The 23,384-nt window shown below is 41.2% G+C and overlaps 1 protein-coding gene across 3 annotated transcripts in view; it reads left to right on the forward strand.

Moving 5' to 3' along the window:
- The window catches only part of SLC17A8 (solute carrier family 17 member 8), a 53,408-nt gene that overhangs the window by 4,465 nt on the left and 25,559 nt on the right, over positions 1–23,384 (forward strand). For 2 of the 3 annotated variants that reach the window (XM_053226649.1, XM_015070839.3), the window contains exons 2-3: positions 14,596–14,848; positions 22,173–22,291. In XM_053226649.1, coding sequence (XP_053082624.1) covers positions 14,735–14,848; positions 22,173–22,291 — 233 coding nt within the window. In that variant the 5' untranslated portion in view covers positions 14,596–14,734. Of the gene's footprint in view, positions 1–8,880; positions 12,335–14,595; positions 14,849–22,172; positions 22,292–23,384 lie in introns of those variants that run through there. The other variant, XM_053226650.1, reaches the window with a different exon arrangement.

Raw genomic sequence — 23,384 nt, forward strand, 5'->3', positions numbered from 1 at the left:
CTTTTTTAAAGTTAAATATATTATTATGAGAAGGAGAGTGTGCCACAAATGAATGAATTGATGTGACATTTTAATTTGTGATTTTTTTATAGACATAGTAAATGACTTTCTAGGTTTATAGATGAATTAATAAGCAGTCCTTATGTACAAGGTAAGACAACTTCTTTAATCCCTCTGATATAAATAAATGTGAAAAATACTCCTGATAAGATTTTTATATGTTTGAATGATTATTTCTAATCCTAATGTGTGAAATGCCATCTGGCATCTCCTGTTAACGTGTATATGTTATCTCTTAAATGAAAAAAAAAAAGTAGTGTTCAAAGGACTATTTCTAGTCACACAGAGATGCATTCCATTCCTTGGATTTTATAACACAGGGGCTCCTGTCAGTGTGAAATTTTCCACTATATCACTCTTGATGAGCTTTCCTAGTAAGAGAGCTGGGGTCAGCCCCTCATTAATTTAAAAGTTAAAAACGAAAAGGTTTTGATTAGACCTACACTGAATTATCGTGTATAGGTAAAAACCTAGCTGACAGCAGGATAAACCAACCAAACATAGCAAATGATTGTAATGACCTTTTCTTTGAAGAATGTTTTATCCTTGTGTTGCACACTCCCCGGGTAATGTCCATCTTACTGTGGTGGTGTTCATTTGATTAAAAATGGAAAAGGAAGGCACAGTGTCTTGACTGGCATATTCAAGTATAATGACAAAGGAATCTGACAAAGTCAGGCATAAAAACCAGAGTTGACTACAATCACCATTATAATCACCAGACTCTGTACCTTAGTTTATAAAATATTTGACAAAGAAGTACTTAGGAATTTTCTTTCCAACGTTAAGTTGAATTGCTTTTTTGAAATTTAATCACTTTCTTTGGTAAGAGACTATTGTAAGAACTGGGTTTGCTATGTTTGATTGGATGATCCTCTTGAAGATCTTTTTGTTTGCCAGATTGGTTTGCTTAGGAATAGAACAAAATTCATAATTTCCCAGTTGTGCGACCTCAGCCCTAAACAAAGCTATGTGTTTAGGACTCTGAATGGTTTCCTTGGAACTGAATCATGACACAATAGAAAAATGGCTAACACAGGGCTAGAGATGCAGAATGCACTAAAATGCATGCTAGATGTTACCACTGTTGTCTTAATTGGAGAATGACTTGAGAAAAAATAGAGCCAAACTAGAACCCCTTCTTTCAGTGATTCTAGAAAGAAGTTATTGACAGAGGATGGTTAAAAAAAAAAAAAACAGGCATTAATTGACCAGCAAGCCAAGTTTCCCCTAAGCTCTAGCAGTCGTTGAACAAAGCTCGAGAATTAGGGCTCCTCCAGCGAGACCAACTCTGCCACACACTCGATGTTGACCTTGTCTTAGAGGTATTTATATATAAAGGGCCTTGCCCAGGGTCTGGTATATAATGACCATTCCCTCCACTTGCTAATTTTTCACCTAAAACCAGTTGGCAGAATCCAATGGGGAAAAAAAAATCAGAAGAAACTGTTTTCTGTTTTGTAAGGAACAAGAACATTTGGAAGTTAGAAACTCTGACTTCCTAACTTACCAAGCAGTATATAACTCATTGTCTTGTAATATTTGATACTGAAATCATCATCTAAATGGAATTCTTGGGGTGCTTTTTAATTACTGAGCATTCTGCACAGTCAGGGGAGTGGCAAATGCATAGGGAAGCATTTGAAGTTTGCACCTGGGGCTGATTACAGTCAGGCATTATTAGCCTTCCTGTTACTCCTGGAAGAGTTATTGATAAAAAGGAGCTGGACAGTTTAATCAGCTAAAAGTACAATAATATTTCAGAAGCGTAGGAAGAAAGAATACATTTATTTATAGTCCAGTATTAGAACAGATGACATAGAAGGCATTAAATTTGGAAGTTAACATCTAGAAATTGACATGTAGATTTGTTCAACTTACATGACAATATGAGTGTCCTCTAATTGTCTATGTGTAATAAAATGATAATGGCAAACATTATATATTCCAGGCACTGTAAACTCATTTACTTGTATTAAACCCTATGGGGTGGGGGCTATTACAGTTACCATTTTACAGATGAGAAAGCCGAGGCACAGTGAGGTTAAGTAAGTTGTCCAAGGTCACACAGACTATTAGTGGCAGAGCTGGGTTTCCGACCAGACCTTCTATGACCACTATTCTTACTCATTACACTATGTGACCTCTCTAAGTGTCTTTGCTCTTCCCACTTACTGACTTGAGACTTAATGACTCATGTAGGCTTAGGGAGTCACTTGGGCCGCAGTGTAGCCAGCAACCTCTGGATCTTATGGCAAGTCTGGGCTTTTCTCCTAATCAGTTGTAGTATGTAGTATTGAAGACTTCCCCCAAGGGAAACTGAAGGGGTGCCTACTCTCCTTATAAATATTTTTATCTTCCCTTTAAAGAGATGCACCAGGGGCGCCGGGGTGGTGCAGTCGGTTAAGCGTCCGACTTCAGCCAGGTCATGATCTCGTGGTCCGGGAGTTCGAGCCCCGCGTCAGGCTCTGAGCTGATGGCTGGGAGCCTGGAGCCTGTTTCCGATTCTGTGTCTCCCTCTCTCTCTGCCCCTCCCCCGTTCATGCTCTGTCTCTGTCTGTCCCAAAAATAAATAAAAACGTTGAAAAAAAAATTAAAAAAAATAAATAAATAAAGAGATGGACCAATCCCTGGGTATTGTTTCCATCCTCAGCATTCAGTGCCTGTGATTTCAACATATGCACCAGACATGCCCCGTGTGCTCCATTGATAAACACAAGTGCGTGAGAGCAGGCTCTGAGGTCAGGTGGGCCCGGCCCGCAGTTCTAATTGCTGTGACATCATTTACTTTCTGCCTGTACAACCTCAGGCAGCTTGGCTTCCACTTTTGCAGCCAGGATAATTCTAGAAAAACAAAGTCAGACCACATCTCTCCTCTGCTCAAAACCTCCCCATGGTTCCCCACCTCTCTCAGAGTTAAAGCAAGCATCTTTTCAATGGCCTTCAAGGCCCTACATGGGCTGTGGGAACTTGAGAAGTCTGGCATTTCTGGCCTTCTTTCCCTGCCTCATTCTGCTCCAGCCATACTCTGCACTTTTATTGGAACTCCCCAGACCCACTGTCTTCCCAGACCGACTCTTATGCCAGATGATGCACCCTATCTTTTTCACCCTGAAAGCTTTTCTCTCTAATAGGCTGATGGTTTGTTCTCCCATGTTCACGTCTCTCATCAAAGGTTACCTTCCCAGGGAAGACTTTCCTGACCATCCTATTTAAAGATTAAAGCCCCCCTCCCCCATTCCCTGTTTCTCTTCCCTGCTTTATTTTGCTCCATTTCTACCTCTAAAAGCAGAGCCTGAAACAGGGATTTGGAGAGTCTAGGATATGATTTATTGGGGGTGAAGTTGGGAGGGAGTAAATCAGGATAGTAAAGGAGAACACCAAGCAAAGATGTGATCTTAGGTAATGCACAGGGGTCAGAGCGGGAGGATCTGGGGCATAACTGGCACTGAGTTGTCCCTTTAAGCAAAAGAGCCAGCCTTTTATGTCTCTGCATCAGTCAGTCATTGACTGTGGGCTGTCCCTGCTGAGGATTAGGACCAGTTCAGGACCAGTCAGCCATGCCACTATGGTGACCTTTGGCGTTGCTTTTTGGTCTTGGCCTGAGGACACCAACATGACTGGGCAGCAGTTATAACTATATGTAATGGAATTTTCATTGCATTCCCAAGTGGAAGAATTCTTCCTTGGGCATCAGAACTCCTAAACCCAGTGGGTCTAAAATTGAAGAGGTGAGATATTCCAGAAGTGGGTTACTGGGAATGATGATAAATGGACTACTTCTACTTTTATCCCTTCTTTCTCAGACCAGTGTATTCCACCTGTTGGGGACATAGCACTATTACAAAAACTATCGGTTTATGGAACATACTGCATCCTGAAGGATGGTGCTCTATCCTAGCGGGCATTCCTCTCTGAACTGATGCCTCAGTGGCATCTTTAAGAGGCTTCCTCAGCTCTGGCAGGCTACCCTTCTGCACACTGAAGCTTGTGGTAGGTCCAGTGGATGCCATTGTTATGCGCCCCCTGCTATATTTCCTTTGCCATAAATTGGGTGTCTTGGTCTTAGGTGATGTTATGTGGGATTTCATGTTGGCTGATCAGGATTCTGTGAATCCTCAGATAGTGATACTGGCCAAGACTTGCAGGCTCATATATGGAATATATGTCAGCCCCACCCACTCAAGATGAATTGCTACTCTTTCCAAGATGGAAGGAGTCAGATATAAATAGTTTGCCACCAAGAAGCTGGTTTCTCCTGAGGGATTGTGCCATAGCAGGGACTCAGCATTGGTTTTGGTGCTGACAGCAGTGGTAGCCACGTCAGTCTTGGTGAGTGGGATCCCAAGCACAGTCTCCAGCTCTGCTACCATGGCCACTCCATGTGCCACTGCTCTAGAACTGGGCGGCTGAGAGCAGAAGCTGGCTAATATCCACCAGCCAAGCCAGCTGTCCATTGACCGTTCAGTTCCCTTTCCAAAGGGAAGGTCTGTGACGTGTGTTCATGAGCAGCCCAAACATCTCACACTCTGTCCGTACTCTGTGTTCATCCTCTTGTCTGTCAGTTGCTGTGAGTCAGACCCCTCAAATGCCATTCTGACCTTGCTATCCTTCTCTCTGATCTTGAAGTGCTGCCATTGGCCTCTGCTACTGCCAGATTCTCGTGTTCTGACTGCCCCGGGGAGCCCAGTTCTGGAACAGTATCCCCTGCTGTCAGACAGGATCTGCCTAGGACAGCCACTGCAGAGAGGCTCACTGGTGCTGATGGCCCCATGACCCTGCATTCCTTATTGCCTTGGTAAATGGAATGTGGTTCCTCTGGCTTCCTAAGGAATATAGTTAGCTTGTGGGTTTTCTGCCTTATCTAGTAAATACATATAGCATATCTCCTTTTTTGAGACTTTCAGCCCCTTTCTCTACAACCTGCCATAATAGTTCTGGCATTTCTCCTAAAAAACAAAAACAGTTGGGGTTCCTGGGTGGCTCAGTCGGTTGAGTGTCCGACTTTGGCTCAGGTCATGGTCTCGCAGCTTGTGGGTTCGTGCCCTACCTTGGGCTTTGTGCTGACAGCTCAGAGCCTGGAGCCTGCTTCGGATTCTGTCTGCCTCTTTCTCTGTCCCTCCCCTGCTCGTGCTCTGTCTCTCTGTCAAAAATAAATAAACATCAAAAACTTTTTTTGAAAAAATAAAAAACAAAAACGGTTAAAGGGACACCTATTTATTGACGATTCTGATTGACATTGAAAATATGTCATGAATTTTTATTCTAAATAACAGACCTCAAAATTTTAGCTAATTTAATCCTCACTAATTCATCTATATGGGCCACTCAAATTTAGTAGTCACTGTAATAGGCATTAAAAAATGAAATAGGCCTATAATTTAGGTTTATCAGACAAAGAAGGAAAGGAGAGAAAGTAGGCCCCTGAACCCAAAGAAGAATATTCTTCTGGCCTTGATTATTCTCTCTTTGAAATGAATCTGAATGGCAAGAGGAATGATGTTGGACATGCTTATTAAACCATGACCTGACTTCTCCTGGTCCCTATCTTTATGTTCTTATTCAAAGGGTGAAGTCATTCATGGTCAGAAGTCACTGATAGTCAAATCCACTTCAACAATCTGCTCTGCTCAATTATTGACCCACAAGAAACTCTTGAGTCATTTTTTTTTTAAATGTGAGAGTGGTCAATCTCTGCCCACAGTGCAATAATGACTAGAAATTAGTACATAAGTATTCTTTTTAAACGAGAGAGAAATTGTCAGGCTCTTCTTGGCATCTCTACTTTGTCTAAACCTCTGAGAGCCATACTAGTAGCTCATTAGAACTATTTCTTCTGGCCTTTGCCAGGATGTTAAATCCTGTCTCAAGGGAGAATACCCCTTGCATTAATTTTTCCTAAGGCTGCTATAACAAAGCACCACAAACTGAATGGCTTACATTTATTTATTCTCTTACCATTCTGGAGGCCAGAAGTCCAAAAGCAAGGTGTCAGCAGGACCACACTCTCTCTGAAGACTCTGAGGAGGATTTATCTCTGCCTCTTCCTCGCTTCTGGAGGCTGCTGGTAGTCCTTGGCATTCCTTGGCTTGTAGACACACATCACTCCAGCCTCTGTGTCTGTTGTCACATGGCTTTCTTCCCAGAGTTTCCGTGTCTATCTGCTAATTTCCCTATTTTTATAGGGACACCAGTTGTTGTCTAAGGGCCCACTCTGATCCAGTATGACCTCGTCTTAACTTGACTACATCTGCAAAGACCCTATTTCTAAATAAAGTCATATTCACAGGCACTGGAAGGTTAAGATTTGAACATATATTTTTATTTTTATTTGGAAGCACTGTCCTGATTTTTAAACTCTGGAAATTAGGGGAGCCTGGGTGGCTCAGTCGGTTGGATGGCCGACTTCGGCTCAGGTCATGATCTCGTGGTCTGTGAGTTTGAGTCTCGCATCGGGCTCTGTGCTGACAGCTCAGAGCCTGGAGCCTGTTTCAGATTCTGTGTCTCCCTCTCTCTGACCCTCCCCCGTTCATGCTCTGTCTCCCTCTGTCTCAAAAATAAAAATAAACGTTAAACTCTGGAAATTAATCCAAATTCTAAAAAACCATACACACACCAAACCATAAACCGAAACCTGTCTGTGGGCCAGACTGGCGTTTGAGCTGTCAGTTTGTCACCTGTAGCTTAGGCTTTTGGAATAAAAAAGCCATAGAGACCAAGTCTTTTTTTTTTTTTTTTCCTTATGATCTATCTTATCATGTCCTGATTAGGTAATAAGAACTGACTCTCTCTTTGAATGAGGGTACAGGAAAGGTTGAAATTACCTGGAGAAAAATAAAAACAAGTTAACACTTCAAAATTTGTGGAAATGTGCTAGGTGCTAGGGATACTTGGCTCCTGACTTTGAGCTTATAGTCTACTGGAAGAGGGAGATATTAATTTGAAAAATTACAAAAATACAGGTACTATGACATTATTGATTGGGTAGGAGTTGACCAGGTGCATTATTTTGAGATCTTTTTGAATCTGATGTCCTGAGAGCCACACTCATGAGATCCTATTTCAAATCCCAAACTAGCTCTGGGAGTCAGATTTTAAATCCCTCCCCCCTTTTTTAAAACTTATCATTTCATGGGGTGCCTGGGTGGCTCAGTTGGTTAAGCATCCGACTTTGGCTCAGGTCACAATCTCATGGTTCATGAGTTCGAGCCCTGCATCGGGCTCTGTGCTGACAGCTCAGAGCCTGGAGCCTGCTTCAGATTCTGTGTCTCCCTCTCTCTCTGCCCCTCCCCTGATCATACTCTGTCTCTCTCTCTCTCTCAAAAATAAATAAGCCATTAAAAAAGAAGTTATCATTTCATGGTTATTTATCAGGTGCTAGGAATGATACTGAGTGCTTCATAAGTTTTATCTCATTTAGTGCTCACAATAGTTCTGTTCAGAGAGGTCTAAGTAACTTGCTCAAGTTCAGACAGCTAATAAATACCAAACTCAGCATTTGACACAGGACTGTCTGGCTCTAGAGCATGTTCCTTCAATCCCTTTCAGTATTGCTTCTCAGAACCTTTAAAAATGTTTACTTAGGTGAAGCACTTGATATTTGTAAGGTGCTTTCTGGTTAGGTCCTGCAGCATTCTAGAAGTAGGCCTGATATCAAATCTGAGTTGTGTTTTCACTTCACCCACTGCAGCTGGGTGACTCTTGGGCAAGTCTCTTTTCCTTTTTTAAGTGTTTTAAATGTTTTAAAAGTTTTTTTTTAAATATTTATTTATTTTGAGAGAGAGTGAACTCAAGTGGGGGAGGGGCAGAGAGAGAGAGAGAGAGAGTGAGGGTGAGAGAATCCCAAGCAGACTCCACACTGTCAGCTGGGAGCTTGAGGTGGGCTCAATCCTATGACTGCAAAATCACGACCTAAGCTGATATCAAGAGTCAGATGCTCAATCAACTGAGCTACTCAGGCACCCCTTGGGCAAGTTTCTGAAATGTTCTGAGTCTCAGTCTCCCAAGCTGTAAGAGAGGAATAAATTCTACTTCTCAAGATTGTTCTGAGGATTAAGGGAGATATTATATATACACATATATATAATACCTCACCCTGTACTAGTGTAGGATGTAGTTGATATTTTTCAATTCCCTTGCTTTTTCCAGTAGAATAGCAACTTAATGATTGTGTAAAAACCAGTCTGAAGTAAATGTGACCCTTCTGGAAGGTAAATTAGAGTACCACATTAGTCTGCTTGGGCTGCTGTCACAAAGTACCAGAGACTGGGTAACTAACTTAGCAGGAATTTATTTTCTCACAGTTTTGGAGGCTCCAAGTCCAACATATTACCTCTTTAGGGCCCTTTGTCCAAATACATTCTGAGGTCCTGACGGTTAAGGCTTCAACATAAGAATTGAAGGTGGGAACCGTGGGGACACAGTTCAGCCCATAATACATACTTACCAGGGGCACCTGGGTGGGTCATTCGGTTAAGGGTCTGACTGGCTCAGGTCATGATCTCGTGGTTCTTGAGTTACATTGGGGTCTGTGCTGACAACTCAGAGCCTGGAGCCTGCTTCAGATTCTGTGTCTCTGTCTCTCTCTGCCCCTCCCCCGCTTACGCTCTGTGTGTGTGTGTGTGTGTGTGTGTGTGTGTGTGTGTGTCTCTCTCTCAAAAAATAAACATTAAAAAAAATAAACACTTACCATAAGTGAGCAAGTGAATGGATTTTATTTTATTTTAATGTTTGTTTATTTTTGAGAGAGAGGAAGACACAGAGAGACAGAGAACAAGTGGGGGAGGAACAGAGAGAGAGAGAGAAAAAATCTGAGAGAGAGAGAGAGAGATAGCGAGAGCGAGAGCAAGAGTGAGAGCAAGAATGAGAGCGAGAGAGAGAGAGAGACAGAATCCGAAGTAGGCTCCAGGCTCTGAACTGTCAGCACAGAGCCCAACGCAGGGCTCAAAGTCACAAACTGTAAGATCATGACTGAGCTAAAGTCGGACACTTAACCAATTGGGCGACCCAGGCACCCCACAAGTGAATGGATTTTAAAAGTCATAAAATGATCTGTAAGTCTGTTTGCTTTGTGCTCCAAATGTTGACCTTACTGCCTACCAGACCAAATCAAACCAAACCTGCTCCATAATTACTGGGTACATTTGAATTCTTAAGCAGTTAGACTCCTGGGGCTGAGCTGTTTACTGGACAACTGTTTGTGAACAGTGAGCTTGTACTTCTCTAGTGTGTAAGGAGCCAGCAGCCCACAGATAGCAGCTCTCTGTGTTTGGAGAAACAACAAGACAGACGTTGCCCTGGCAAGAATGAAGATTTTTTGATCTTATAGACCAAGCGCAGACAAACACCTAAAAACCTAATATGATAAAGAGCTCTTTAGGATAATTAAAGCTCTCCACTTCCGAAGAAAGGAGTCCCTTTTTCTTACTCTTATGACCCCACTCCTCTTTAGAAAAACAAACAAACTCATTTCTGGGCAAGGGTGAATAGATCTTTGTTCCACTATTTAACTGTTTTTAAAACAACTCAAACCTGACTCTGAGGCCCTAGCCTGGTGTAAATGAACTTTCAGTTGATATGGGTGGGCCCCTCTTGCCACAAACAGATTTGCAAAGGACCCACATACAACTCAGGAGGTCCCTCTAGTGGGGGTGATCCATGTTTGGGTCTGGTTCCATGGTGGCTTGAAGTCTGGTGACTCTGCTAGTACTTTAAGCAAGGGAAACTGGGACCCAGGGCCCAGGCCTCTTCTCCACAGCTCCCCGTATCCTATCTCCAACTCAGGGGAGTGCTGTAAGAGGTGGTTCAATTGAGGTGAGGCAGCTATAGGTCCTGCTACTTGGGGAGCCCACACTTCTTTCCTTGTGGTATATCTTCCTGTTTACCACACTCCTCTTTCCTTTCTCTCTGTCCCCCATACTGTTGTATCCTTTCTCTGGAAACTCTCAGGACACCCAAGATGGCATCATGCACACAGAGAGTGCTTGTGTTGGTTCAGGTCCTCGAAGAAGGAGATGCTAGGACAGGAACAGATTCTCTAAGGGAAAATAGGGAAAGAGCTGAGGGGGGCTGGGAGAGCATTTGGACTGCAATGCTATCTGTGTAGGGGAAAGGGTGGGGAGATTTTGTAGAAAGAGTCTCAGACTACACCCCAGTACTAGAAGATTTTGTAAGAACAATGGGGAGTCCTGGAGCCAGTTGCCTATCAGAGGCATCCCACCTCTTGCAGGAAAGGGCCTGCCTTCTATCCCTGCTGTGTTCAGTGTTTGGTGGGAAGCAGCCTGTGGGAAGGTAGTACTCCAGCCAAAATCCTGGTGCATTCAGAGCATATCAGCTGGGATTTTCTTTAATTAAGCTCCTCAAGACTCCATGGTGCCTGAAAATGTTAGTCTGTGTTACTCTTCATCCAAAGCACGTGACTGATTATAGAGAAATGCTAAGCTTATAGCTTGTAACAATTTTATTACTAGCAGTAATAGTAGTACTTACCATTTACAGAAAGCTCTTTTATGTACCAGGCACTGCACTAAATAATTTATGTGCATACTGTGTCATTTAATCACTAAAACAACCCTATGAGATAGCTATGATCATTAGCCCATTTTAGAAATGGGTGTTGTTATGGACTGAATTGTGTTCCCCCCAAATTCATATGTTGAAGTCTTAACCCCCAGTGCCTCAGAATATGACTGTTTTTGGAGATAGGCTCTTTAAAAAGGTAATTAAAAAAATCATTATTTCACTATATGCTAACTAACTTGGATGTAAATTAAAAAGTAAATTAAAAAAAAGGTAATTAAAAAGAGAGAGAGTGAGAGGGAGACTCTTAACTATAGAGAACAAACTGATGGTTACCAGAGGGGAGAGTGGGAGGGGGAATGGTTGAAATAGGTGAAAGGGATTAAGCATACACTTACCTTGATGAGCCCTGAGTAATATATAGAATTGTTGAATCACTATATTGTACACCTGAAACTAATATGACACTGTATGTTAACTATACTGGAGTCAAAATGAAAAGCTTAGCAAAAGAATAAATAAAAGAATGCAGAGATAAAACAAACAAAAGAATACAAAGATTAAACAAACAAACAAACAAAATAGGTAATTAAGTTAAAATGTAGTCTTTAGGGTGGGTCCTAATCCAAATGACTGGTGTTATATGAAAAGGACATTTGGGCACAGAGATATGCAGAGGGAAGGTAATGTGGAGACAGCCATCTGCAGGCCAAGGAGAGAGGCCTTAGGAAAAACCAATCCTGCCGTCACCTTGACCTTGGACTTCTGGCCTCCAGAACTGTGAAAAAATAAAGTTTTGTTGTTTGAGCCACTCGGTGTGTGGTACTTTGTTATGGCAGCTCTGGCAAACTAATACCAGCATATTGTGGGTTAGAATGCTCAAGTGGCTTGGCCAAAGTCACAGGCTAGCACATGGGAGAAATAGCACTCAGTTGCTCTCATTCCAGAGTCCATTCCCTTACTTTCCTCTACTTGGGTTGTTCAGGGTGGCTTGGGCAAGGGCCACAAAGTCATGGAATGTAGATGGCAAGGTGACTCAGGAAGATCACTGAGGCAGAACATAGCCTGGCAAGCTGGGAACACCCATGAGAGGGAACCAGGAGACCTGATAGGAGAAAACCTTTCCACCTTGCCTCTACCCTCTTCTGGCTGTGTGGTCTTGGCCAATCCACTCCTGCTTTCTGGACTAGAGTTACATTTGTGCCAAATGGAAGTATTAGCCTTCCTATGTCTCACTGAACTGTTTTAACCATAATGAAATCATTATATGAAAGTGTGGGGAGAGAGAACTGAATTTGCTTTATACAAATATTAGTGTGGTTGTATATTATCCCTGTTTTAGCAAATACTAAGAGTACTATAGTAATAATCTGTCAACATTAGAGCATTAGTTTTCCATGCTATTCAAATTATATATATTCTGATGCCAGAAATTCATGGAGAACACTGGGGCTGCACATTATGCAGAGTCCTAGGACTCTTAGACATCAATGTAAATGGCAATACATGGCATCAATGCTCAGTCTAGCATAATGGACTATTAAATGTTTGTGAGGATTAATATAATAAAAGTAGCTGGTATATATTGAGTTTTTACATGTGTTAAGTTCTGTTCTACGTGATCTAAATATAATAATCCACTTATGACAATCCTGAGCAGAACCCCACAAAGAAGAAACTATTTTTATAATTCCTAGGTTACAGATGAAGAAACTGAAGCCCAGACATGTTAACTAGACCAAAGTCACACAGTTAAGTAAGTGGAAGTGTAAATATTCAAGCTAAGTCACACTGGCTCCTGGATTAGATATGGGGTGGAGAAGAAATGAAGCATCCAGGATGGCTTCAAGATTTTTGCCTGAGCAACCAGTGGAACAAAATTATCATTTCTTGGGATGGGAAAGATCTTAGGAATTAATATTTTTGGGGGAAACTCAGTTTGGGTATGTTAGGTTTGAGATGTTGATTATGTGTCCAAGGAGATGTCAATTAAGTCTCTATATGAAAATTGGGATCTGTCAACATATGCATTGTATCTAAAGCCCACAGATGGAATAAGGTCATCTATAGAGTATCAATAGAAAACAAAAGAGATCTGTGGGCTGAGTCCTGGGCATCCCAGTGCTTATAGGTCAAGGAAGTAGGGAATCAGTCTAAGGGGACAAAACAGAGGGAGTAGTCAGAGCATTAAGAAGAAGAGCACATGAGTGTGGTTTCCTGAGAGAAAATAAAGAAGAGAGAGTAATCAGTTGTATTAAGTGCTGCTGATAGGCTGGCTACATGATGACCAAAGATTGAGGACCATTGGAATGAGCTGATGACCTTAAGAAGAGCAATTTTCTTGGACAGGTTGGGGGATACCTGGTTGGAGTGTGTCCAAGACAGAATGGGAGGAGAGGAATTGAGGACAGTAACTTCCAATTTTTCTAAAAAAGGAAGATGAGAAATGGGAGGGAGAGGTAGCTGGAGGAGAAAGTGTTTTTATTTTAAATTTTAAGGTGGGAAAAATAAGAGCATGTTTGTAGACAATAAGAATGATCTAGTAGAGAGGAGAAAATAACTGATGAGATATTGGAGCGGGAATTTCTGGAACAATATCCTTGAGTAGATGAGAGGGTGTGAGATCTGGTTGGCCTTGGGTAGAAGCATGGATAATTACTGAAGAAAAGGTAGAATACATCAGTATAAGTGCAGTTAGGTAGATAGGTACACTGAGAGGTTGTTGAAGTTCTCTTCTGGTTTCTTCAGTGTGCACACATTTATTAAGCTACCACTCTGAGCTCAGTTAAAATTGAAAGTTCCTTCCCTTGTTTTATCATTGCTCTTCACTTTGATTTCAGTAAAACCTGCATCTTCCAGTAATTATAGCTCCCTGTATATGTGTATTTCTTCCTCATCAGCTTAAGAGATGAAGGAGGGCAGAGAACATGTCACATTCTTCATTGTTCCCTAACAGTTGGCACAGTGCCTGACACACAGTACTCACTGAATAAATACTTGATGAATTGAATTGAATCTAGCTTACTTGTTTCTCTATACATATACTTTAGACCTGATTTTGCTTGAGAATTAAGAAGCTTCCAAGATCATATTCTCTACGGATTGGTGGGAAAATTATTCCGTGTTTCAATCTATTCTGTTAATCATTGTATTAGCTACTTATTACTGAATTTCATATTCATGGAAACTTAAAAGGTTTGCTCATTTTTACAAAAACTTGAACATTAATTAGGCCATGGCAACATCCTCAAAAGGGTTACAATATATAAGAAGATACAAATAGCTCCTTTTATAATTGACATAGTGTTCAGTTTGCCAAATTACTTTTTATTTTTTTTGAGAAAAGGGTAAATTCACTATAACTGACATACCATAATCTGAACCTATAGAAGTCAATGAAAAATCCTACCATCTGGTTAAAAGGTGCCAAAGGATCACCTCCTTAGAAGAACCACCTAGGAAGAAAGGATATACAACCAACTGGGTACATGTTGTGAGAGAAAATGTACCTCCCTACCTCTAGCTAAGAAAAGAATCTGCAGATGGGTTGATTTTCCACTGTGTATCTTTTTAGCAAACTTTAGGTGACACTAAATTGAAGGTCAAGTGTGATAGTTAGCTGGGTCATTCAATATAGTTGAAGTCTGTCAATACTATTCCAGCAAGAAATTCAGTAAAGCATATTGTTGAGGACACAGACTTGGACTTGACTTGTATCCCACCTAGTATGACTTAGTTTCCTGATCTGTATAATGGCAAGATAACACTATCTACATCATGGAGTTGTTATGAGATTTAAATGATCTAATGCCCATAAAAGTGCAATACAATATCCAGAATATCAGTAATTTTAGCCATTATCATTTATTTTAATGACAATAACAACTTTTAGAAATTCAGGCCACATCCTACTTTGGGTTTCCCTTTTTCTTCTTTGGTATACTCTTTGTGACTAGTACACTTACTTTTTTCTCTAATCCTGGCCTTTCTTCTCTGACCATTTTTCTTCCACTGTAGAAAAATCGATGGGACCAATGATGAAGAAGATAACACTGAGCTGAATGAAGAAGGAAGGCCAGTGCAGACTTCCAGGCAGAGGCCCCCACTCTGCAACTGCCACTGCTGTGGCATCCCCAAGCGTTACATCATTGCCATTATGAGTGGGCTGGGATTCTGCATTTCCTTTGGGATTCGCTGCAATCTTGGAGTTGCCATTGTGGAAATGGTCAACAACAGCACTGTATATGTTGACGGAAAACCAGAAATTCAGGTCAGAATGTGGTGGGGGCTCTTTTGGCCATAGCTGTGCAAATGATTTGTTATAGGAAAGAAAGCATGCACCTCTTCCATTGATGTGACAAAAATGTAGAATGGCTAGAATGGCTACCACCTGCCAGTCACTGTGTAAGGTGAGGGGAATAGAATGGTGAACATCACAGGATGGGCCCTTGTCCTCATAGAGATGTACAAGTAAGTAATTATAATTCATAGTTTGGGACGCCAGGGTGGCTCAGTTGATTAAGCTTCCAGCTCTTGGTTTCTGCTCAGGTCTTGATCTCACAGTTCATGAGTTTGATCCCTGCATCAGGCTCTGTCCTGACAGTGTGGAGCCTGCTTGGGATTCTTTCTCTCACCCTCTCTCTGCCCCTACCATCCGGGCACTGTCTCTGTCTCTCTCAAAATAAATAAGTACACTTAAAAAAAATTCATAGCTGTTGGTGCTAAGCTAAAGGTGTTCAGAATGCTGAGTGTCATATAGGAGAACTCTACACCAGACTTTGATATTTTGAAAGAATTCCCAGAGGAAGTGATGGCTGGCTTCGAAAGATAAGGAGGAATTGACAAAGAGTGTTTGGTGGGGTGGGAAGAAGAGTGAAGAAAAAGGAACATATCACGTGTTAAAGACTGTCCGAGAGAAGAGGGAGGGAGGGAGAGAGAAGGAAAGAAACAGAGAGAGAGAGGGGATGGTGTTTGGGAACTGAGATAGAAATCTTCATCTTCATCTTTTCTGTGCAAAGCCAGGGCCCCTTTGGCAACCTGTGGTAGATTTTTAAACACTTTGTCAAAACAATGTTTTAAATTCTTGCAATAAAATGCACGTGATTATAAAGGAAACTAGTTATAATAGGACACATGTCAAAGTATTTAAAAAATTTTTTTAATGTTTTTTTTTAAATTTATTTTTGAGACAGAGAGAGAGACAGAGCATGAGCAGGGGAGGGGCAGAGAGAGAGCGAGATACAGAATCTGAAGCAGGCTCCAGGTTCTGAGCTGTCAGCACAGAGCCTGACGTGGGGCTTAAACTCATGGACTATGAGATCATGGCCTGAGCCAAAGTTGGACGTTTAATTGACTGAGCCACCCAGGCACCCCTCAAAGTGTTTAAAAATAAAATTCATGATATAGAGACATATGGACTTCTTTATGAACACATCAGATGATAAAATCTAGTAATGGGTCTAAGGATTGCTGTAGCTTTGAAGTTTGAAGTATAAACCATAGTTTAAGATAATGGTGACAGTTGTGATGCAAACAGATTTATAATTTCCACTAGTGATAGAGTCACAGGTAGTGATAACTACTGTGGTTTGTTGCCTACATTCATGATCACAGAAAATGCTAAATTTCAGCTAGCAGTTAGTCAAAATAAAAATGATGATTTTTCCCATCCAAGTTCACAGATCAACAGGATTCCATCCTTGGACTCAAGGCTGAGGACCTCTGTTAATATAGTAGAGCATTAGAGTGGACATCAAGACAGGGAGACACCCAGGTAAATAAGGGTTAGGCCAGGTAAAGCCTGTTAAACCATGTAGGGAGTCGTAGGTGGGCTTTAGGCAGAAAGGTGGTATGATCAAATCCACTCTGGAATAATCGCTGTCCAGCCAGTGATCTCCCGGTGGACTGGGATAGAAGTGAGCGGAAGTAGGAGGCACAGTTCAAACCAAAGCTGTTGTAGTCATAAGCAAGCATACTCTGATGTGACTTAAAAGCATTGTTTTTATGAATCACTGGAAAGATACAATCTGGCTTTCTTCTTAAATAGTGGGCCTAGAGAAGTATGGAGGCTATGGGGAAAGAAAGGAAAATGTATGTGCAGTAGATACCCAATAAATACATACTTCATTGTATTGAACACACACACTGGAATACCTCATGTGGAAATACATACAGATTGTAGAGAGGCATTAATAGTTGTCTGGTCCTTGCCCATATGTGGAGAAACATTTAGATCAGAGTTTCCCAAACTTGTGTTTGGCAAATCACTGTTCTGCTGGCTCTGCTGTGAAGAAGGTGTTATATGAAATGGGGGCCTTTACTGTGATGTGTCCTGTGAGAACTCCAATTGTGGGGTGTGTGTGTGTGTGGCATGTGTGTGCATGGTATGCATTATTTCCCGGACTTTACTGTAGAGCCCTTTCTTTCATGCCACATCTATTAGCATTACCTGGAACAGTTCCTGCCAAGCACTGATTTGGGAAAATTTGATTTTGATCCATTAAAAAGAAGTCTTTAGATGGCTCTGCAAGTTTGTGTGGTTTTTTGGTTTCGTTTTGTTTTGTTTTTAGCTAAGAGATTATTCTGCCAGATGAAAAGAGCACAATGGAGAGTCTTCTAGCCTCTTTTTGATACCACGGCTGAGTGTGTTCTAAAAGGATATGCTAGTTGTTTATGTTTTGGTGGGGAGGGAGTGCAGTAGAAGTGTGATGGGGCAAGCCGTGCATTTTTTTAAATAAAGGATGACATGTATTAGTGAAGTTTCAGATGTGTATCACATGCATTCTCCCAGCCTTTTGTGAGCAAGGCCAGCTAATTAAAACTTGTCTGCCGAGGCCCAGATCAAATGAGATGCTGGTTTGCATTTGTTTGTTGCCTGGAAAGATAGGCCTAGGTCAACAGAATCTGCTTTGAGGCATATGGAAAAGACATTTTGATAAACCTAAGGAACAATGCTAGTGTGTGCTCTCTTGTGTCTATGGTTTTCCCTTTGGAGACTGAGATCTAAAATATGCTTTGCATCATTTTTTTCTGGTCTCAAAAACAGGAGTTTGCAGCATTTTGGAAACTCTATGGCAAATCCAATTTATAGCAGGCCGTTTCCCTTTCACTCAAACAGAACAAAGCTTACATATCAGGTGAACATGTTCAACCCGATGACAAAGATTTCACTGTTTTAAGAAAGGCTCTAAATGGCTGGCATTTTTGTTTATTTGGTTTTTCATTTTATGGGGGGATAAAACTAGATATTTTTTACTAAAATATTTTTAAATACTCATTTTCAAAAGAGAGAGAGAAGTAAGCAGTATAGATGTGTAGGTCTCGCAAATAAGTGTCGTATATTCTACCAGAGGTACACAGCGTAGTTTTAGCTGATGTGTGAATATTCATTTTTAGTTTAATAATTATGAATTTTAAAACATGCAAATCACTTAAAATAGCGTCTGGCATATGGCAAGCAATAAATGACTGATGTTTGAGAAACTTTGCAATCATCTCTTTTTACCCTCAGGATAAGTCCAAACTCCTTCCCATGAAACATGAGTCCTGAAGAGTTAGGATAGGCTTTGGAATTGGCCAGACCTTGTTTCAAATTTGACTTCTGGGACCTTGAATAAATTGCCCTTATGTCTTGGTCAGGAATTGCTGGTTGCAAGGAGTAGAAATGCAGTGAAACCAGGTCAAGTTAAAAAGGGAATTATGGTAGGGCTGTAGGGGATCTCATGAAAGTGAAGAGCAGAAAGCAGGTCTGATGTATACATTTGTGCAGTCTGTGCCCTGGACACTGGGGTCTGTGCCCTGGACAGTGGGGTCTGTGCCCTGCAGTGGGACTGAAATCTAGTCTGTCTTCCTGAGGGGCAGAAAAGGAGTCTTTATCTAATTCTTTCCAAGGCATAAACAGAGGCCCTGCCAGGAAGACAGAGTGGAGCTGACCCTACTGGGAACTAGGAAATCCTAAGCTCAGGTCTCCAGCTTCCTTGTTCCACATGGTCCCTAATCTGCTTCTCTCTGAGTATGCTCTACTGTCCCAGGCCTCTCCATGGACTGTCTTCTCTCCTTTTCCATGGCTTCTCACTGCACTCGAAAGCTGAAGTGCCTTGCCTGGGACCTGATGTACTTGGTTGGCCTTGACTCCAATGAGACTTGTTTTCAGTTCAAGTGTTCGATGTTTTCTAAGTACAATTTCTGGGTTCAGATTGGAGACAGATGCAGAGAGACAGAGAGAGACAGACAGAGAGAGCCTGATTGGCCACTCAGGAGTGGGGAGGCCCAGGGTGCTGAGATGGGGGGCAGGGGTGGGGAATGTTGTCTGAAGGAAATGTGAGCAAGGAGGCAGGAACCTGGCATTTCTAGCAACTCTTTGCTGACCCTCATTGTAAAATGGGAATAAAAGGCCTACTGGGCAGATCAAATGAGTTACTTGGTGCTGATATATCAAGTGCCTATATTAGTTTCCTAAGGCTGCTGTAACAAATTACCTCAGACATGGTGACTTAAAACAACTGAAATTTATTCTCTCACAGTTGTGGAGACCAGAAATTTGAAATGAAGGTGTTGGGTTACCTGGGTGGCTCCTTTGGCCTAGTGACTCTTGAATTCAGCTCAGGTCGTGATCCCAGGGTTGTGGGATGGAGCCTTGTGTCAAGCTCTGTGCTGACAGCATGGAGCCTGCTTGAGATTCAGTCTCTCCCTTTGTCCTCCCCCTTCTCACGCACGCGTGCCATCTCTCGCTCCCCCCCCCCAAAAAAAAAAAAAAAAGAAATGAAGGTGTCAGCAGGGCCACACTCATTCTGAAGGCTCTGCAGAAGAATCCTTCCTTGCTTCTGCCATCTTTGGGGGCTCCAAGTGTTCCTTGGCTTCCTTGGTTTTCTGTCACAAGTTGTTACGTATTTAACATACATACACATAACTCTAATCCTACCTCTGTTTTCATGTGAGCTTCTTGCTGTGTGTCTTCTCTTCTGTCTCAAATCTCTCTCTGCCTTTCTCTTATAAGAACATTTGTCATTGGATTTAGGGCCCAGCTGGATAATCCAGGATAACTCGTCTCAAGATCTTTGATTTTATCACATCCACAAAACCCTTTTCCCAAATAAGGCAGCATTCATAGGTTCCAGAGTTTTGTGTGTAAATCTGGGGGCCATTCTTCACCTAACACAGTACCTGACAAGGTGGTTGGCTTATAGTAATGGTGCATACATGGGGCCATAATGATTCTAATGTGGTTCAAGAGATGATGAAAATCAGTTCTCAGCAAGCCTACATGCTCTTTGTCATGTATCATCTCCTTTGGAGAATGGACCTAAGCACCATTCCCTCAGAGAAAAGTATGAGCAAAGGTCACTGTGAGTGATAATTAGCTTCTGGATGAAGCAGATCCCTCTGTCTTGGATCCTTGGTTCCTTGGGTTATTCCATGACTGAATGGCAAAGAAGTCTAATCTCTACTTCTTAGTAAGAAAGTCAAGTCTCTACAAGTAGTGCAAAGAAACATTGTTTTTTGGGTCAAGAAGATAAGAGGTCCTGATCTTGACTCTCCTTATAACTAGTTGTATGACCTTGGGCAAGTAGCTTAATCTCTCTAAGCCTCAATTTCCTCATCTACAAAAGAAGAGCCAATAATTACCTCCAGGTGTAGGAATGAAGGGAGGAAATATATAGACAGTGCCTTAACAAAATCATGTCCCCCTTCTCCTCCTAGCTTCCAATGGTTTCCATTGCATAAAAACCAAGGTCCTTATGGTGATTAAAAGGGCCTTTCATCATTTGAACCTCTCTTACTTTAACTCCTACTCTCCTGTCCTTCATTCATTACCTTCCAGTTATCCTGACATCCTGCTATTCCTCTGACCTTAGGGCCTTTACACTTGCTATTTCTCTGCCTAGAAAGTTCTCTCAGATAATGAAGAGCATGATTTGCTCCCTTCTTTCTTTTATGGCTTTACTCAAAAGAAGCGTTCCCTGGCTCCTCTGTCTAAAATTGCACTCTACTGCACTCCTATCCAGCCCTCCCTGTTCCCTTCCCTGCTTTATTTTTCTCCTCATCCCTGATCACCATCTAACACAATCTGTACTTGTTTACTATCTTCTGTCCTCACTGGCATCTTTGTGAACAGCAATCACTATCTTCTCCAGTGCCTAGAACAATGTGTGGCACATAGTAGCATAAAATAAAAATTTACTGAGCTAATTTGAATTAATGATTGTTACTTTCATTTTATTCTTTTTTTATTTTCTTTAATTTTTTTTTTTTTTTTGAGACAGAGAGACAGAGCATGAGCAGGGGAGGGGCAGAGAGAGAGGGAGACACAGAATCTGAAGGCAGGTTCCAGGCTCTGAGCTGTTGGCACAGAGCCCGATGCGGGGCTCGAACTCACAGGCCGTGAGATCATGACCTGAGCTGAAGTTGGACGCTTAACCGACTGAGCCACCCAGGCACCCCTTTTTTATTCTTTTTTAAAAGTAATCTATACCTAAAGTGGGCTTGAACTTTTGACCCCAAGTTGCATGCTCCACCAAATGAGTCAGCCAGATACCCCAGTTTCATTTTGCTCTTAAACTTCAACTTCTGAATTGGCAAAATGGGAAATACAGCATAGAGGACAGGCCAGTGTTACATGGACTGTGATCTCCTACGACACAAAGGCAATTCTTGTTTGAGTTAGTATTTACACTATCTAGCACCTGACCTGGCACACAGGAGACACTAGGTGAATGTTGAATAAATGAGCAAATAAATACGTAACAACTTGTGACAGGAAAATAAACCGATGAAAAATTATAAGGCATACCATCTTGATAATTAAGAACCCTTCCTCCATAATAGGAACACCTTACATTTTGATATCAATGCTTTTTTTTAAGAGTTTATTTTTAAGTAATCTCTGCACCCAGGCTGGAGCTTGAACTTACAACCCGAAGATCAAGAGTTGCATGCTGTACAGACTCAGTCAGGTGCCCCAATGCTTTATGAAACCATTCATGTATTCACTCATTTGGCAAATATTTACTTGTACCTTCCAGGAATTTATTTTAGGTGCTAAGGCTATAAAGTCAAAAAGACATGGCTGCCACCTTAGAGTTGCTTGCCACCAGTGTGGGAAATGTATGTGTGAATGGCTAGTTTGAGAACAGCATGTTGCAGTGGCCATGTCTGTAAGAACAGAGGTCTGTGGAACAAGTGCAGGAAAAAGTGACCACTTCAAAAGGGAGTTGGGGAGTTTTTCAGAGGAAGGGACATTTTCAAGGAGTCTGAAAAGAATGAGTTACTTTGGGAAGAAAGTAAGGAAAGGGAGTTCAGCCCTGGAGACTCACATTTTCAATGGCCTAAAAGTTGTATCATTACTAAATACATATGGGTGTATTTAAGTTTGTACATAATCTTTCCTTGCCCTCACTAAAAGGGAAGCTCATTGAGAACAGGGAATTTTTTGCATCCATTGCTATATCCCAAGCATCTAAGAAGCCCTCCAGAAATATTTGTTGGATAAGGGAAGGAAAGAAGGGCCTTGTGGGGTTACTATGCAAGATCATCATTGAAAAATGATGGCCAAATGTTTTTTTACAAACATAACTATATCTGATTTCTCATTTCAGACAGCACAGTTTAATTGGGATCCAGAGACAGTGGGCCTTATCCATGGATCTTTTTTCTGGGGTTATATTGTGACACAAATTCCAGGTGGTTTCATTTCAAATAAGTTTGCTGCTAACAGGTAAGACAAACTGACGTAACATGAATGCAGTACAGATCATAACATGATTTTGTGTTTTTACAAAATCTGCACAGTTGGCTCTCAATTTAGAGTTGCAGAATGAGAGACAGGAGGCATTCCAATAGATGTGGTTCATAGATACTGATCCCATATGATTCTGTTCTTAAGAGTCTCCTTTTATTTACTTTCTTGTCTAATTTTAATTTATCTTTCAATTCCTTTAGTGATTATGTAGTAAAATTAGCAATTGAATCTGAGTCAGGAGACTCAGTTATTTAGTTCCTGGGCCCTAAATAACTCACTTGGTAACCTCTACTGAGTCACTTTTCTTCCTTCTCTGGGTCTTTGTTTCCTCATCTGTGATATAAAGCATGGTTTAGATTGTGTTTGAGTTCTCTCTGACAAGTGACATTCTGTGATCCTATATACTATGTTAATATAGTCCTGTACCATAAAGGTTTTGTCGTGTGGGTAGTAGGGGCTTGCCTCTAGATTGCAAGCTGTCTTCAGTGCCCTTGAGATTCTGTAATAGCTGTTTGAGCAATTAAATGTGTCCAAGACGTAATGAGCTGCCTCAAGGAGCAGTTGAGTTCTCTGTCAGTAGAGGTATTCAAGCAGAAGAAGATGGCCACTTGGAGGAGATGTAGGGTGTATATGTAGCAGAAAAGGAGTGTACTAAATATTTCCAGCTTCTTTCCAATTGTATGTCCTGTGTGATTTGTACATATATGGAATTCATGAATTGTACATTTTCTAAAGTTGTGTTTCTCAAACTCTAAAACACAACTCATTAGATGATAATGAAAGCAATATAGTGATTTACCAATGAGCATTTTCTAAGAAAAGAGAGAAAAATAGAAGAGAAGATAATCAAATAAAATAAAACAGAATAGAAAATATCTTAGTTCATTGCACACAAAGTAGTGGTTGAGAAACTTGTTTTAGTTACATTTGTGTATATGATTATGTATTGGGTTGCAATATGAAATATATTTTATTTTATAGGTCAAGGTCAAAAAAGTTTGAAAGTCACTACCATAAGATCTAAATATGTACAAGCATGACTGTATTTACCTATGTTCTTGTCAATTTG

Source organism: Acinonyx jubatus, chromosome B4 (genome assembly GCF_027475565.1).
Source record: "Acinonyx jubatus isolate Ajub_Pintada_27869175 chromosome B4, VMU_Ajub_asm_v1.0, whole genome shotgun sequence".
NCBI classification, from domain to species: Eukaryota; Metazoa; Chordata; class Mammalia; order Carnivora; family Felidae; genus Acinonyx; species Acinonyx jubatus.